Source organism: Atractosteus spatula, chromosome 15, assembly GCF_055471065.1.
Source record: "Atractosteus spatula isolate fAtrSpa1 chromosome 15, fAtrSpa1.hap1, whole genome shotgun sequence".
Taxonomy (NCBI): Eukaryota; Metazoa; Chordata; class Actinopteri; order Semionotiformes; family Lepisosteidae; genus Atractosteus; species Atractosteus spatula.
In genome coordinates, this window is record NC_142720.1 from 23,006,593 (window position 1) to 23,023,651 (window position 17,059).

At 39.0% G+C, this 17,059-nt stretch overlaps 1 protein-coding gene and 1 long non-coding RNA gene across 2 annotated transcripts; one reads left to right on the forward strand and one right to left on the reverse strand.

Annotated features, from left to right (window-relative positions):
- Positions 1–2,688: 2,688 nt before the first annotated feature.
- gfral (GDNF family receptor alpha like) lies at positions 2,689–13,227 on the forward strand. The gene is made up of 10 exons (XM_088934324.1): positions 2,689–2,752; positions 4,256–4,393; positions 5,459–5,611; positions 6,340–6,741; positions 7,307–7,363; positions 8,066–8,396; positions 8,645–8,898; positions 9,268–9,357; positions 10,586–10,667; positions 11,069–13,227. The coding sequence occupies exons 1-10, from the start codon at positions 2,731–2,733 to the stop codon at positions 11,139–11,141; spliced, it is 1,602 nt and encodes a 533-aa protein (XP_088790450.1). The 5' UTR covers positions 2,689–2,730; the 3' UTR covers positions 11,142–13,227.
- A 1,532-nt stretch (positions 13,228–14,759) lies between these two features.
- On the reverse strand, positions 14,760–16,363 carry LOC148820280 (uncharacterized). Its single transcript, XR_016094218.1, has 2 exons — positions 16,305–16,363; positions 14,760–15,658 (listed from the first exon to the last, which is right to left on the reverse strand). It is a non-coding gene; the product is annotated as an uncharacterized LOC148820280 (long non-coding RNA).
- Positions 16,364–17,059: the final 696 nt, after the last annotated feature.

Sequence of the window (17,059 nt, forward strand, 5' to 3'; positions counted from 1 at the left end):
GCTACTGTTTTCAGTGACAATGAGTGGGAAGGACTCTCGCTGGGAACCAGTACCCAGATAGGCACTGCGTGTGCAGTGACCAGTGGTACACCACCAAAGAGCTCACGTCAAACACGGGAAATTTCACTGAAAATATAAGATGAACTGTCTATGTCTAATACACAAGTCCCTGTCCAGTAAACAAACAGACCACAAATTATTCAGTCCAACATTTAAAGGATCAAAGAATAATACAATGTCCATGTAAGGCAAGGAGGCCATTTTCCCCATATGGCTCATTTGCTTCTATTCCTTTATATAGTCCCAGAGCCAGTAGTGGTTGATTGGGGAGCAAATCCCTAAAGTATGGAATGGGACAGTTTAAGGCAGCCAAGCAAACAGAGCACCTGACAGCCTACTGTGTGATCAATTCCCATTTACTGCATGGGTTTTACAGGACAGCTTCCTGTGTCGAGTGTATCTTTCACATGGCTAAATTCCTTATCTCTGGCTAAAGGACCTGCCAGGTACTGTATGTGCGAATGCTGAGAAAATGATCTAGGATGTCTTGGTGGTCCAGGTGAAAAGGCACACGGATCTCCCAGTCCTTGTGTGGTGAACACGTTCTTACTCTGCGTGACTGAGGCCTGACAGCACGATCACAGAGAGTTACTGTTTCCACAGTAACCCCCTCTTGCACTGTGAGACATTTTGAGTCATGAATGACAAAAAAATCAAATCTGTTGAAATCTGCTCAACAGCTTAGTGTCAGTCTGATCAGATTGGGCTGCTTATGTGGAATAATACTGGTCATCCATGCTTTCCCGGCGGTATTTCATCCTTCATTGAATACAGCGAAAGTACTGTAAATAATTCACACCATATAATTCACCTTCTCGTTGTCTTGTTGTTTTTATCATTAAATTCATTTTTCAATTAAATTTAAGAACAGTGTCAAGGTTTTAAGTGAAGGTTGAGTTGTCCTGTTGTTAACCTTTATATATAGTGTAGTAGCTGGGTTCTGGGATCCTGTTTAATTTTGATGTCTCTGATGTGCACCTAATAAGCATGTGTTAAGGTTAATGTTGGATATTCATAACTACAAAAGCCTATGTTACTGATATGCAGTGGCAGTCAGAATTATGTTGATTCCATATTTTACGGAAATCCTGCTAACAACAGAAAACCTCACATAAATCAGACATGTTGTCAATTTCAAAGGAAAATATGGAAGAGGATATATTTTACTTGGATTTTATCAAGTGATACTCCATGGAACCAAAGCCACAATTGCAGAAGATAATTTTACTTAAATGATTCTTTGATCGATATTGGCGGTTACCTCTGTAGACACCTTTCACAAGCTAGAGTGATGACCGCTGATGTGAAGAATTTGTTTTTTATACTTGGTCTTCAGTAAATGCATATTTGTAACTTATTTCTTTAGCAAGGAAACACCTTATTTATAGAAATAGGGAAGAAGACACAAGACTGCATGAACATAACTCCTTTTGAAAAGGTGGAGAGGTGACAACTCGCAAAAATGTACTGTACACTTCAAGACGTACAAATCTGCCTTAAAACGCAGGAATACTTTATGTCATTTGATAAATCCCATGAACGTGTGCAGCTGTCATGTAACCAGTGACAAGGGGGAGTATTTTGTGAAGAGCTTGCAGGGAAATGACAGAAATTATATTTTGATAGGATTATAAAATGTTTTCTGATGGTTCTCCTGCTCATAGTTGTATCAGCTACATTTGAAAGCATACAGTACCTTTAATTTTGACTGCCACTCTATGCTTACTATTTTATGCAGAGCTCCCATTTTTATATTAAATAATTTTATGTACACATATTGGAGTTTCTTTTTGCAAAGCACACATCATGAACTGAGGTCAACGTATTACTGTATGTTTGCCATATGATTCAAGACAATGAACTAACCTTGTCTTTCACTGTCCGGATAGAATATGTGCACTGATTGGCACTATTTACAGTACGTAGTACTTTTACGTACTACTCTTGCTTTGCAGTTTAATGTGTCTTAAACTGATTTCTAATTGGTTGTATCGGTTTTGTTTATTAATATTGTAAATGTGATATTTGTTCGTAAAAAAAAGGTAGCAATGGTCTGTGATTTATTATTCCTTCATTTTGAATTGTTTTTCTTACAACGCATCTTTGTAGAACTTACAAGGTGGTGCGGTAGTTACTTCACAACACAGTGCAATACTTTCATGGGAACTTTAACTTGTGGTAAAAAAAAAAATTGCAAGCGAATAAAACTTATCACAGTAAATAATTCAATTGGTGAACTAATGTGAAAAGCGTTAACCGATTACAGCTTCGGGAATTTTGTCCCAGTTATTTCTTCAGCAATCTATACGTTCCCCCAGGTGCGTATTCGATGTCTAGACGTCTTATTAGCATTACTATTTCCTCATAGCAATAAAAACAACAATATTGATCACGAGTTTTGTAATAATGTTGCAATGAACTACAATGCTTGTAACTAACCTTTTGTCCCTTTTGTCGGTGAAGCAAACAAGAACTGGAAAAAAATATCTACGTTTATAATTAAAATGTTTGCCAAGTGTCCAGGTTTTCACTTCGTGTCCGAGCGATGCGCGGTGTTCAAAGAGAACGAGGTCGCCCTTCCAGGTGACGTCACGTTGAGGCTAGATCTGCAGGCGTCCTGGAGAGGCAGCAGTACAGACCGGGCAGCAGAGGTGAGTTTCACCTCCCGCAATGAATGTCAGGCTGATTCTGGGTGAGTAGCCGCTTTACTTGCCTTAAACGTACGAACAGTTTCATACAAATCTTCTGTAGCTGAAATTTGACATGACGTTCATGGGGAATTTATTGTCTAAACTGCACAAATATTGAAAAATACGTTAAGATTGCCTCCAAAAGTTCTGAATGCACTGTAGAAGCATGTTATTGAGTACTTCTGACGTGAAGGATCAAGAGTGATTTCAGATTTTAACAATCATAAAGTATGGTAACGAAACGTAAAAGCTGACATGTCTAACTGTCCTTATATAGCTCCCAAGAGAAAAATTAGAATGCAATTATATGAGATGTACTCTGTCATTTTGATTCTTATTTTGGGTAAACATTGTTACTGATGCTCTAAGGTTTCTGCCTGAAGAAAACATGAATAAGAGATGTCTATTATGATGTGTCTTGGGTAGGTAAACGTTGGTGTATTTGGTTTAAGTAATTAAGGGAGAAAAGACGTCGCGAGCAGCTGCTTCAGACCCGTGGCTGTATTTATTTTATTTTAACTGTATTTAGTTAGTGCCCAGAAAAACAATAAGCTACGCTTTCAGGGATCAAAGGTGGACAAGAGGAGTGTGTGAATCTACACGTTTGAAGTATGTATTTCGACCTTTAGTTGAAATAAACCTATTGAAAGTGGTTACTTTCTCTGAACAAACGGGAGTGTTGACTGATGGTAGGAAGGCATTACATTATCAGAAAAAACTGAGCAGAGTACCGTTTCAAAGGAACAGTAAAGGTTTACACAGCAGCATATTGAGCTTCCCTTTCTTAATTTCTAAATAGAAGTTTTTTTAGAACATTTAACAATCTTACTTTCTCTTCAAAAATAAATCAAAACTATATTTGAAATAATACAAAAATCTGTTTTGTTTTGAGATATGCATACACTGCAATGGCAGAACAGTTCAGTATTTAATTCTCAGCAATATAGAAATATTGGAATACAGCTGGTAGAAGTTAAAGACAAAATGCACTCATTGTCATTATCTAATTTCTTCGTTTTCTTAAATTTGTAAGATGGAAAATTCAGTTTGTTTAAACTTTCAATTTTATTTCCACTTACATGAATGAATACTTTGAATACTTTGACCTGTGTTTATAATGCATCATTCCAAAAGAAATCCTTCAATCCTCCTTCAAAACAAACCATAACTAGTAAAAAAGCAAAATATGGATAAAAAGTTAAGAAAAAAATACATCTGGCTTTAGTTAAACTGCTTGAACAGAAAGCCCCCTTTTCAGTACTTTTCAAACTCTAAGTGATTATTGTTGTTGATATAATCTACAAAATTGAAACAGCCCTCTCCAAAAAATACCCAAGTGAACCAGTCCAGAAATATAATGAGACAGTTGGGGATTGGCTCTGCTTAGGTCGGAAAGGAATAATGACCCTTATATAATTCTAGCATTAAAATATAGTTTAATATGTTTAAACTCAATAATCTCACTAGTATGTTTTACTAAATATTCAGCTTAATGTTTTTCTCAGGCGTGCTGGTGTATCTGATGATCTGCACCATCCCATCCAAGACCGCAGACTGTATAATGGCAAAGGAGAAGTGTGCCTCAGACTCAAGTGCTTGCAGAAGTGCCTGGGATTTACTAATAAATGTCTGCAATGCAACAGGTAAATGGTTTTTCCCCAAGGCAAAGAGTGTATTTTTTTTATTTGCCCGAGTTTAATATGTCCCCAATGGTTCTACCGTTTTATTCAATAACTTTAACACATCCATTACATAAAAAACCCAATATGAGATCAATTTTATTGAATTATAATGTACCCCCATGAAATTGGGCAGAAAAAATTAAATGTAACCAGGAGCTGGAAGTCTGAATGCCACAAAAGTGGAGGTGGAAAATCTGTTTAGTTCCTCATGTTCTGTAACAAGGTGACATGATGATTGATTTGGAGTGAGGATAAATGACAATTTGAATACAATTAAATTGTAATACCAGGATGGGAGCCGTTTAGTTCATGCCAAATGCATTAGTGATAGAACCATCAAAGTAAAATGTTTTTCTATAGAAGTAAAGCAAAAAACACTGGTATGTGTTTAAAAAATGTTAAATCCTAATCCCCTTGCTTTGTATATCGGGAACCGTTTTGACAATTGAATTTTAAAGTATTGCCTTCACATTTATAGGCTTTTAAGCCTTTCTGTAATTCACTGCAAAGTACAGTACAGTGGCATATGCTGATCTTCACCCAGAAGTATATTTGCCGGAGAACTAATACTTATTTAAACTTAAATGACTCAAAATTATTTCCTACTGTGGCTACAAATTAATGATCTTATTTGGCCATCTTACATTATAAGTCAAATCAGGGCACATGAATCAGAGGGCTCAAGTGGTAACTGCATGGTGCATTTACAGTAGGACCAGGAACAGAACTCACTTCTTTACCCAAACAGTTGTAAGAGTGGTGACAAGCTACCCAGCCATGTTGTTGAAGCTGGTACCCTGGTTTTGCGCAGGAAGTGGATAGCTCTAGCTGTAACATTAACTCCAGCATTAACCCTCTGTGAAGACTATGGAAGGAACTTTGCAGGACCCTGAGACCTTCCAAATGTATTGCTTTCTTCTTTCCCTTGGAAACAACTTGCCATGGGGATACCCATCATGGTTATAAACATGACAATGAGATGGCATATTATCCTAAATTGTGTATCATTTTGTTTGATTGACACAGGTGAAAGCTGCAGAATTAACCTGTCCCACCGCTGTAATATGACGGTTCAGTACATGATGAACAGTTACCCGGAACTCAAGGGCTGTTTGTCCATGGAAGATGTTTCCTGCAGTATTCTCAGGTTAATTGCTCCCCAGTGCACTGACAGATCAGGTAAGATGAATATTTTTAGCTGCTAAGTCTGACTGGAAATGAAGTACAGTATTTGGAGTAAAAATAGTGTGCAACTCATAAAGTGTATGTTTAAAACAAAAATTGCAATACCCTTTTCCTGAGAATAAGCATGTACACAAATAATGTTTTAAAAACAAAGCAGTCTTGATTTTAGTCTAAACTTGACTTCATCCAGGGCTTGCCAGAACAATACTTACCTGAAATGTACCGAGTGTGCTAGAAAACTGTCAAATGAAATGTTTCACTGTCTCAGTTTCTCGAGAATGACTGGGGATCGGTTTGTTATGTCTGTGCTGGGATTCTGTACATTTTCAGTCCAGCTCTAGCCAGGAGGATGATCAATAAGCTATACCTTTTGGAACAGCAGAACTTGCTATCTAAACTGTGGAAATGAAAAATATTGAATTAATTTTCATATTATTACCACTGGTTTGTGTCTGAAAATGCAACTATTGAATTCTGTAGGAGTAGCAAAGATGTTGAATATGATTTACTTTTCAGTTTTAATTCAAAACACAGTTTTTGTCCATACAGTACTGTATATTCCTTCAAATGACAAAAATCTCAGTTACAAGCCAAAATGCTGATTTGAAAATGGTGAACTCTATTATTGACTGGTCTTTGTACAAAAATGTTTGAAAGAGTGTATGGGACCTTAAAAGTTGTTCATTGCTTTTCTGTGTGGATATGTATATGCTGTTTCTCAGATGGCCTGGGACAAAAGCAGCACACACAATGTGAGGGGACAGGAAAGTGGAGAGGTACAAAAGGCCATGCTATTGTCCCACTGAGCTGTGTCTCTGCCCTGGAGCACTGTCAGGAGTCCCAGCACTGCTCCAGCCTATACGAGAACATGAAGGATTTGTGCCGCACAGACAAAGGCCAGTGCAACACAGTGAGCTTCTGGCACTTTTGCCTTTCTGCTTGGAAAGAGCTTGTGAGCGCTACACCACTGGCTAACTGCACCTGCTCCAGCCAGAGAAGGAGAAACTGTGTAAGAATTTGGAACACCTTGTACAATAACTCCTGCATCAAACATGATGAGAAATATCAGGATCATTCAAATGCAAGGCATGAAAACACATCTGAGGGGCGGGTTGTCAATATGTGTAAGTACCCTAATGTTTTTATTATTTATAAAAATAACACATAGGGTGGTGGTTAGTGCTGCTGAGGCTTCACACTTCTTAGGTCCTGGGTACAATTCCAGACTGGGGCGCCTTCTGTGTAAAGCCTGCAGGTTCCCTCAATGTTTCTCCAGTTTCCTTCCAGCTTCAGAAGGCATGCTGACCAGATTGACTGGTGTGCTTGACCCTGTATCTGCATGTGTGCTCTGTGACGGATCAGAATCCCCATCCAGGCTGTAGTCCTGCCTTGTGCCCTATGCTTCCAGGACCAGCTCGGGTTTCCCGCAACTCTTACCAGGAATAAGCAGCCTTCTGAAAAAATTATTGGGATCAGGGCACTAGGCGGCCAGACTTTACCTAAGCGTGTAAGAATGTATGTAGATTTCCATTGTCTTTGTAGTCTGCTGTGTGCATTCACAGTTGTTCTCAGACCTGAATTCACCTGTTTATCCCTTGTGCTTGTGTCCTTGGGTCTGGATTTACGTGTGGACCTGTTTTATCAAAACATTTTCAAAGCCCTAATAAAAGCCTCCTCTTTTCATTGCAGTTAAACCTGAAAAGGATCCCAAGCGATTATGGGAATCAAGTACTCTTGCAAAACAGGGTAAAGTGTGAAATTTGTTCTAAATCCTAACAAGAAAAAAACAAGCCTACCTGATTTATCTGAAGAAGTATAGTGTAGTTGTCATTTTTGAAAATACCTGTTTTAATTTTTTTAAATTTCTGCTGGAAATTTTTTAAAAAATTAGACTTATTCTTTGCTTTAGGTCAGTGATAAAGTCAATGAGTTGATGGCGTTACTGAGAATTACACATAATGAAACAACAGAATTTAACCAAGGCGTTTTCCAACTAATTTTACTTTGCACTACTACTGTATATGAATATCCGTGCCACTGAATTTGATTATTTGAAGGCTCTGCATATTCTAAAGAGTTTTTAGACATTAAAACTCTTTTTATCAGGGTTACCAGGTGACCTAACAAGTCAAAGCCCTGCTACTTGAGGCACTATGAGTATCCCTGGTCTGTTGCTCAGCAGTGACCCCTGGGGTCATCTCTCAGCAGCTGAGAGCTTGCAGTGCTCAGGTTCCAGGCTCATCTCCCTCACGCTCTAAGCTGGCATGAGGATGGTAGTCCTAAAGCAAGGCTGGTTATCTATACAGGGAATCTGAAAATAATAGTCAGCGATTGCAAAATGGAAATAAAAATAAGCTTTTGACCATCAGCCAAATCATTAATGGTGTCAAGGCTTCATCCAATTAAACACCTGTATTTTTCATGCTCTGCTTAAAAACCGTCTTCCAGTGTACGGAAGGAAGGGATCCTGCTTGGATGTCACAAGGCTCTGTCTACAAGACGAAATATGTAACAGACAGATGGTACCCCACATACAAGCATGTTCTGGAAACCCGAATCACTGCAATGCCACTCACTGCCAAAGAGCTGTGCAGCTGTTTTACGACCAAATGCCTTACAGCGTCGCCGTGATGCTGGCTTTCTGCGACTGCAGCCCTACAGATGATCAATGTCTGCAAGTTAAAGACGTTCTGCACAGTCGTTTTTGCTCAGAACGGCAGAGTCCTTCGCCGACGTGCCTGGAAGTGCTGGACAGATGCCTTGAGGAAACATCATGCAGGTGGGCTCCAGGGAGCATTAGAATAAAGGGTCAAATCTGTTTTTGAGCACAAAGATTAATGACTTGTCATGTGCTTGTCTTTTTTTACTAATAACGTAAGGTATTGAAATAACCCCTTAAGAACTTTGTTAATGTATTTTCAATATCCTTTTTTTCTTAATTACTTTGCAACAGTTAGATTGTTGAATTTAAAAATGTACTTTTTTGCAGCATGACGAGCCAACTAATTTGTGACTTACACCCATTAGGCACAGATATGAAGTATTCCATTCAAAGTGCTGGGGAGGTGGAAGGGCAGTTTGCAGAGGCCATGCTGGGGATGGCTGTGAAAGTCACATGCATGAGGAAATGATGCGCACTGATGACAATGAATGCAGAGCCGCCTTCATTGGCACAATGGGAACATTCCTCCAGCACCCTTGCACCTGCAATGGACTGCAAAACACAGAGCAATTAAAGTGCAAACAGCTTAATAATGTACTACACAATAGGTCGCACTTTGGTAAGTACTTATCTGGACTACAAATGCCATGTCGCTAAATAATTACTATTTGAGTTCTAAATTATTTTGATCACATTACATACTGTACTGTGTAATACATCCTGCATTAAGAAGGTTTTGACCTAAGAAAAGCAATGGAGGGCAGCCCAGATATAATGCGCACTCTCTTGCAATCCTTAATAATGGTTATTCTCTGCACCTAAAAATCTTCCTTTTACTGTGATCAAGTTCAAGGTGTCCATTTGCAATCATAATAGTGACAATGCACGTACAATTCTCTGCAAAAATGTTTTATTTACTACACTGAAAATAATGTAGATACAGTATGAATAATTTTAGATTATTTCTAATGTAATTTTTGCTTTGAAGTTTCCCATCTAACAAGAGAGAGTTTTCCACTTTATGGGGGTTCTCTTGACAATGTGTCCAGCGAAACAGGATTAACCTCTTTATTCAGTGGTAAGTACACATATTGTTAATATTGTAAGTGAGGCTTTAACTATAGAACCATTCGTTCCTGAATTGTGCGATTTGCACTTTTCCTTAGCATTTGGGTTGTTTCCTGGATGGAACTAATTAAGCATAATCACATGTCTGTGTCTCATGTACTGTACTGCTGCACAAAAGAAATGCAACACTCAGGCCTAATGGTTTTAAGCTGATATCATAAATAAAGATATCGCACACAAAACAAATGTGAGAAAAACTACATCTCAGAGAATCATTGTATGTTATTGGTGTGAAATGTGATGCACTGTCAGAATGAATCATTACACAGTCAGTATCGGATATGGCCCGAGACGTTCTGGCAGAACTGACACAGAACCAATCAGCCCCCGCTGAAGCCTTGTTTCTTGTGGATGACAGTAATGAGTTGGTCCCACATGTTCTGTCTAATTCTGGTCAGGAGAAGAAGCTGGACATGTCAAGACCTCAACAGCAATTTGAATCGTGCTCTTGTTCACATAGAACTGTGTTGTTTTGCATTGACCTGCTGGAAAATCGGCAATGAATGACCGACCTGAACAAATTGTAAAATTGTTGGCAAAGGTACTTTGTGAATCACAGTGCTGTCTCCGCAAGCTTCAATTTGTCAGGTCTGTGAAGAGCAAAACTGCATTTATTGGTGAATCAAAACGCTCGACCACTGTCTCTGCCACAACCTCAGATGTTCTGTGGCCCTTAGAAGACAGTGATTTTGTCTTTCAGGCATCACTGTTACCACTGAACGGCCTCCAAGCATGCAGATCATTTTCACATAAATGGCAAAATCATTCTGCGCCTATGCAGGCAGTTCCATCCAGCAGTTTCATGTACTGTAGCCACTGCAGTTTAGAAGTGATGGCTATGCTATGGATCAGACCGATGTGAAGTGACGTGGTGTGATCCCTGGTCACTGTGGTCTGTCCCTCACAGAGACTGGTTTCTTCTGATTGTTCATGCAGAGCATCTAATTTTGCAGACTTATTACTCAACTCTTTATTACTCATGCAGGGCATGGTTGTATTTTTCTTGTGCTAATTTAAAAATCATGACTTTCTGAATGGCTATTTGTACTTATTCTTAATTAAGATTTAGCAGTTTTAACTCCATTCATAATACCAAACCGAGAGCACTACTGATGTAAATCCCTGTGTTCTCACTGTGTGCGCATATCTGATTCTGATTCTGATTCACTCTTTTACAGGAACAGTTGCTTTTGTTTTTGTTTACATCATAGTGATATTACTTGTGATTGGAGTTACCATGTGGGTTTTGCACAAAAAAAGGTATGTCAGTAACATTGTTTTTATGAGAATTCAGTTCCTTGGAGTGTTATTTTCTATTTACAATTAATGGTATTACTATTTACTACTTATAGAACTAATCAGCCTAATTAACATACTTGAAAAATGTACACTTGGATATGGCATTCTGCACTCATCACAGACATGATGAAGATTTTTATACTCAAATTGTTTACTTTATGTTTATTTGGTACTTTACATCTGGAATAATACTGGTAGTTACAGGCTTGCATGATTAAATATTTTATCCACTGTGTTACTAATGCAATTTTAGCAACAGTGTTATCATCTCCATGTTTTTATGAGGATCACAATATTCTGTCATTTTTTACTTGACCTACATACTGCATGGAAATGTAAACATTAGTTATAATTTTTTGCAGAATCTGCAGGCCACCTGAGAGACCCAGATATCTTCCATCTACTGATGCTAATGATTGTCTTGTGATTTACTGATTTTTATTTATACATGAAAATATACATACTGTATATACTGATACTGTTCGGTCATTTCTGGTAGGAAATCTGAACATGACATCAGCAATACCATTATTTCAAAGGCTGGACATGGAAGTATATATATTTAAGTGTTTGCATATTATGTTTTACTGAATTCAGCCTTGCATTTTAAATTTTACTCCTTTTCTCTATGTGAAACCAGTTTTGTTATGTTTGGTAAGTATAAACTTCTCTAGTCTCATTCAGAAAGCAGTCTTTAACAGACTTTTACCTTTTGATATACTGTTCCTACAAGAGACCATTGAATACTCCATAATGGCCCACTGGTCAGCATTGGTGCTTTGCAGTGCTGGGGCCCCGGGTTCAATTCCAGACCCGGAGTGCTGTTTGTGTGGAGTTTGCATGTTCTCCCCACAGTCACATGGGTTTCCTCCAGGTCCTCCAGTTTCCTCCCAAGTCCAAAACCATAATGGTGGGTTAACTGACTTCTGGGCAAGTTGGCCCTGGTGTGTGCTCTATGAGGGACCAGTGTCCTGTCCAGGGAGTGTCTTGCCTTGTACCGGTTGCTTGCTGGGATAGGCTCTGGCTCACCGGTGACTCCAGAATTGGAAGACGCGATTAGAAAATGGATAGACAAAGTGATAAATAGCACCTCTATACAAAGAAACAATGATGGAGTTGAAAGGCGTAGATTTCAAATTATTGTCAACATCATGAAGTAGGGTGGATTCTCATCAACATTCATAAATGATCCCACTAACATTTGTGTTTAATCTCCATTATGTTAGAGACGAATTTCGCTCTCACAAGCCACAGTAAACCATTCTTGGTTTCTTTTGTATAAGCATCCTGCACTTATGCCAATTTGGCACAGTGAAGGGCTCATTTGATATACCCACTAAAGCCATGAAAGCAAGTAATACTAATAATTAATAATTGCTTAAACTTATTTAGCGCTTTTCTGGACACTCCACTCAAAGAGCTTTACAGGTAATGGGGATCCCCTCCACCACCAGCAGTGTGCAGCCCCACCTGGATGATGCGATGGCAGCCATAGTGCGCCAGAACGCTCACCACACACCAGCTCTCAGTGGGGAGGAGAGCAGAGTAATGAAGCCAGTTCAGAGAGGGGGGTTATTAGGAGGCCATGATTGGTAAGGGCCAATGGGAAATTTGGCCAGGACGCTGGGGTGATTGCTATACATGAAACTGCTGCTATATCAGAGTCACCTGTAACAGAACCCCAAAGTCTGATGATGGCAATCATAGCTGTGGCAGAGGCTTTCTGGTTGTCCCTCTGAATTATGTACATACATTACAGGGTATGGACCAATCACAGCTGCTTCCTATCATTTGGTAATACAGAAGGACTCAAGATATGGTACAGGAGATAGATGGGCCCTAGATGCCTTCCCGTTGGTGATTTCAACCCAGCGTATGCCTTCTTTCCGTCTTACTAAGCAGTTGCATTTTTGCAGTGTGATGGGAACTAGCAAACCTAGTCTGTGCCCTTTTGTGGGTGCTCACATCACGTTTACTCTGCACTTGCAGAGCAAGTGCCAACACTTCTGTGTATTGTCATACTTCTGTCATTGAATACTTAGGAAGAAACAGGGAGTGAAAAAGGTAAATGAGTTTTTAATATATTTTACAGGTATATCACAACCTTTCATAATTTAATCAAGCATTTTAATTGATAAGAGTACAGTATTAACAATTATGGGTAAACATGTTATACTCCATTAAGTATTCCACTGTATGTTTTGAATATTTAATGCAGTTTCAAAATTATTTCCACCTAAACCTTTGACTTCGGAAATGTTAGTGTGCGATACTATGGGGAACACAAAAATACTGCCACATGAGGCTGCATTTGAAGGTTTTTTTTTTTCTTGGTAGTGTCATATGGAAAAAGGTGAAGGAGGAAACTTTGTTAATATTTTGGCAGCATCTTTACTCTCTTGCTCCTTACTTATCAGGATTCACTGTTTATATTTTTCAGTTTCCTTATTTGTTTGCTTGTTTTATGTGTTGTGGATAGTGCTGTATTTTGTGTTCTGTTTAATTAATAAACATCATTTTGAATGACCTGTTTTTATTTAGTCTTTAATTATTGTATGCAATGCACACTATCATACACCCACATGCAGACTGTAAAAGGGCTAATGTGAAATGATTTCGCAAAAATGTCATTTTATTATCAAGAAGGGACAGCATGGATTCATGACAATATGAAGAAGGCTCAGACCCTAATTGATTATGGTACATCCAATAACAAGAGTGTGAGAAAGCATTGATTAACTATCAGGAATTGTTTATTTAAGCTTAAGGGAGTCCATAGTTTTAAGAAATTATGGAAGTAGTACAGAATCATCACAGGTGTTCCCTCTTCTTTAATGAAATTGTTATTTTTTTTAAATGATATTGGAAAAGCATGATTATTTGTCATAGTACTTCATAAGCCTATTGCCCATCGAGATGCTTTTATTCATGAGAGATTAAGAGTGTTGTGTTACTAGGAATTATTCAAAACACAGATGCTAAAGTCACCTTCTGTTTTCATGGTAAGCATGATAAAAGCCTGATAAGTACTCACAAATGCACAGAGTGGGTGATACTACCTGTAAAGTCAACAACAAAGAGTGACAATCTAATATTTGCTCACCATCTCTGTGTGCTTTCCTTAAAAGGCCACCATGCGAGAACATAAAAGCTGCACTCTAAAGATTTGTCTTGTGAACACAACTGTGAACAAATTCCAAAGTCTTCCTTGAAATTAAAAAAATAGACTTGTGTAATTAATTTTATAATGACTGGAGTCCCTTGCACCTGTTGCTCGCTGGGATGGACTCCCAACTCCCCAGTGACCCTGCTGTATGTTGGATAAAGGGGATAGGAAATGGATGGATGGATTTGAATGCATTCTGAAAGAGTATAAATAAAGTTATTTGGCTTGTGCACCTCAACTCTCCATGCATGTGTAATGTAAAGGGCTTCACACATACTGTATTTTGGTTTTGTTTTGCATACCACAAGTATTTTGCTCTCCGGTTAACAAAATATGCAATACGCACTGGTGTCTCCTTCCAAAACATCTCATTGAAATGAAATAGGTTAACTTGTGACAGCGTTTCGAAAACTGGTTTCATAAATTGCACATCTCATCGGGGGAATTTAAAAAGGTGAAGAAGGGAGACACCCGATTCTCTACATTTCTCAATAGTATGATTTGCAAGCAGAAGATGTAGTAACAGATCTGAAAATACAAACATGGAAAACCCTGTGGACTGGACACATGCAACATGCGCATCTCCTCTCACATGATATCTTTAGTAGATTTCACTCCATCTCACCCAGCTCGGTTCTATGTAAATGTTTTAATCACTGCTTGTCATACACAGCTAGGGCCTGGAGGGGAGGTCAACCATCAGGCCTTGGACCCCCAGAGATTTCTTTTTCTACTTCAGAGTTTGTTGTTCTTCTCTCCTCCGTGCCCAATGGTTACATGATCAAATTAATCATACTGCCCACTACACTACAGTGGACACTTGTGACTTGATAGCTTTAAAGCTGTTCTGTAATAAAAGATCATGAATAAAAAAAAAAAAACACAAATGATATTAACTAAATATTTAATTTAAAAGCTCACAAGTCAAAAATACACTGTTTATTGTGCAGGACCACACAATCCGCAGTGACAGTGGCTCTTATGGGACGGTAGGCAGGCAAAACACAGTTTCAACATTTCAAAGGCTCACAAGGTCAGGGGAACAGCAAACGGAAATGACCTAAAACGTTTTGTTACAGAAGTCTCCAAAGTTTACCTTTTTAGAGGTGCAAGTATAATTTGTTCTTTACTTGTGGATGAGACCCACTCCCTTGTACCAGCACCTTATATTAATGATAAAGTAACAAAATTCCTAACGCCACTGGACATTAGCTGGTGCTTTTTCTAACGATTTGCCAACTCTGCTGTGAGACTTATGTAGTACATAGCTTTGTCAGTCATTGTTCAACATACCTGAAACGTACAGTACGCATCTAAGTCACGACTTAATCGGGGAAGACCCACAAACATCAGTTAGAAACCTCTCATATGGACAAATACATCCCCTGAAGTACATAAGAATGACATTTATACACAAATGTAGCCTTTACATAAAAGCGAAATAGCAATGTGTTCGCTTATTCGTCTGGAGGATCTCCGTATGAATCTATTTAATTTATCAATGGAAACAGAAGCCAAGATAAGATCACTTTATTAGCCACATACAATTTCTAGCATCAGGAATTGGTCATTTCACATACCCCAGTTTGCTCTCCATGAGACACACAGGCACACAGACAGGGAGAGAGAAGCTTGAGGTCAGAGCGAATTTATATGGCGCCCCTGGGGTAGTTGGGGTGAAGGGCCTTGCTGAGGGGCCAAACGGAGTAGGATTCCTCTGCCAGCCGCGGGATACGAACCGGCAACCTTCCAGCCACAGGCGTAGATCCTGAGCCACAGAGCCACGCTATAATACAATACCCGTTCAAACTCAAATCCCAGTTGCTGCTCTCGTTTGTTTCCTAATTGCAATTCAGTTTCGAATTAGTACTTCAGTGCTCTTATCGGTACATTTGAACATTAAATGCCTCTTAAATTAAAAATAACATGTAATTATCTGGGACATTCAGTTATATGTAATCAGGAAACAGGCGCAGTAATAATTATATATTAACGTGGCCTATGTATTAACGTGCTAATCAGATTAAATTGAAATGTTCCGATTCGGAGCCCAATGCAGCTCTTGCTCATTAAAGCAACAACAACCCTGAGCTCTCAGCGCCGTAGTGAGCCCCCGTTCAACTGCTTTGATCTGCATTGGTTTTTAAAGTTGCAATTGAGCTCAGGGCTGGAGATGATCTCCAGATGGTGCCGTATTAACTAGTCCGCAATTCAGTAGGCAGCTGCGTGTGAAATCCGAAAAGTCTGTAACCATTGACCCACAGACACAGCAATAGATCAACACAAACACAACATGCAAACTAACATCAAGAAAACAGCGAGAACGATAAACATTACGAACGTGATTTAAGGATTCAAACAGAATAATAAACCTGTACGCAACATGATTTGTGTGAACTACTTTTAGGATTAAGAAGGATTTTAACACTCACCTTCATAGACTGCTATGTAACTGTTGCCACCTAGCGGACATTTCTCAGAGGTGTCATTTTCTACCGCAATTCCTTAAAGCCCCGGATCAGAACCTCAGCGCTGATTGGACAAGAGTGTCGTCACTCACGGCAGATGAGCCAGAAAGCCCAGACTGATTGGATAAGAACCGCGTCACTCACCCTGAATTCCAGGATATCCACGATCATTGGACACGATCCGCGTCAATCTCCCTGAATACCAAAATCCCTGCGTTGATTAGATAAAAGACCTGTCGCGCCCGCCTATATTTCTACGTCATATTGTAGCGACAGATGGTGACGCGTGATTTAGTGATGGGTGAAATCACATTGTTAGTAACTTCAGCTGTATTGCTGTCAATCTCTTTGTTTTTAATTCTGGGCATTAAATCAGTAGCTGTCGACATGGTTTCGCAGCTTTTTATTTTTCACACGGCAGCCAATTCTGAAGATTTTCTGAGACAGCTTAAACTGTAATACTGTTTCATGAACCCTGTAGACTGGTTATTGTCTGCTTAGTTTTCAGATCCATAACTTCATACGTGTTGAGTTTCGTTTCTAATAACAGAATTTTCTTTATTCCTCACGCGACTCCTTTCGGTTTTTACCCTGGACACGGCTTATGCCCTGCACAGTAATGATTTTAAACGTGGTTTTAAGAAATCCTTCCTCACAAAATGAGGCATGCTTTCACGAAACGTTCAAGTCATAAAATGGGAATCTGCTCGTCTCTTAAA

What these genes read in the sequence shown, in the direction of transcription:
- gfral (XM_088934324.1), top strand. Translation starts at nt 2,731, where the DNA reads ATGAATGTCAGGCTGATTCTGG. An exon ending in CTTGAGGAAACATCATGCAG is followed by an intron (nt 8,397 to 8,644) that starts GTGGGCTCCAGG and finishes TACACCCATTAG; the next exon opens with GCACAGATATGAAGTATTCC. An exon ending in TGGGTTTTGCACAAAAAAAG is followed by an intron (nt 10,668 to 11,068) that starts GTATGTCAGTAA and finishes AATTTTTTGCAG; the next exon opens with AATCTGCAGGCCACCTGAGA.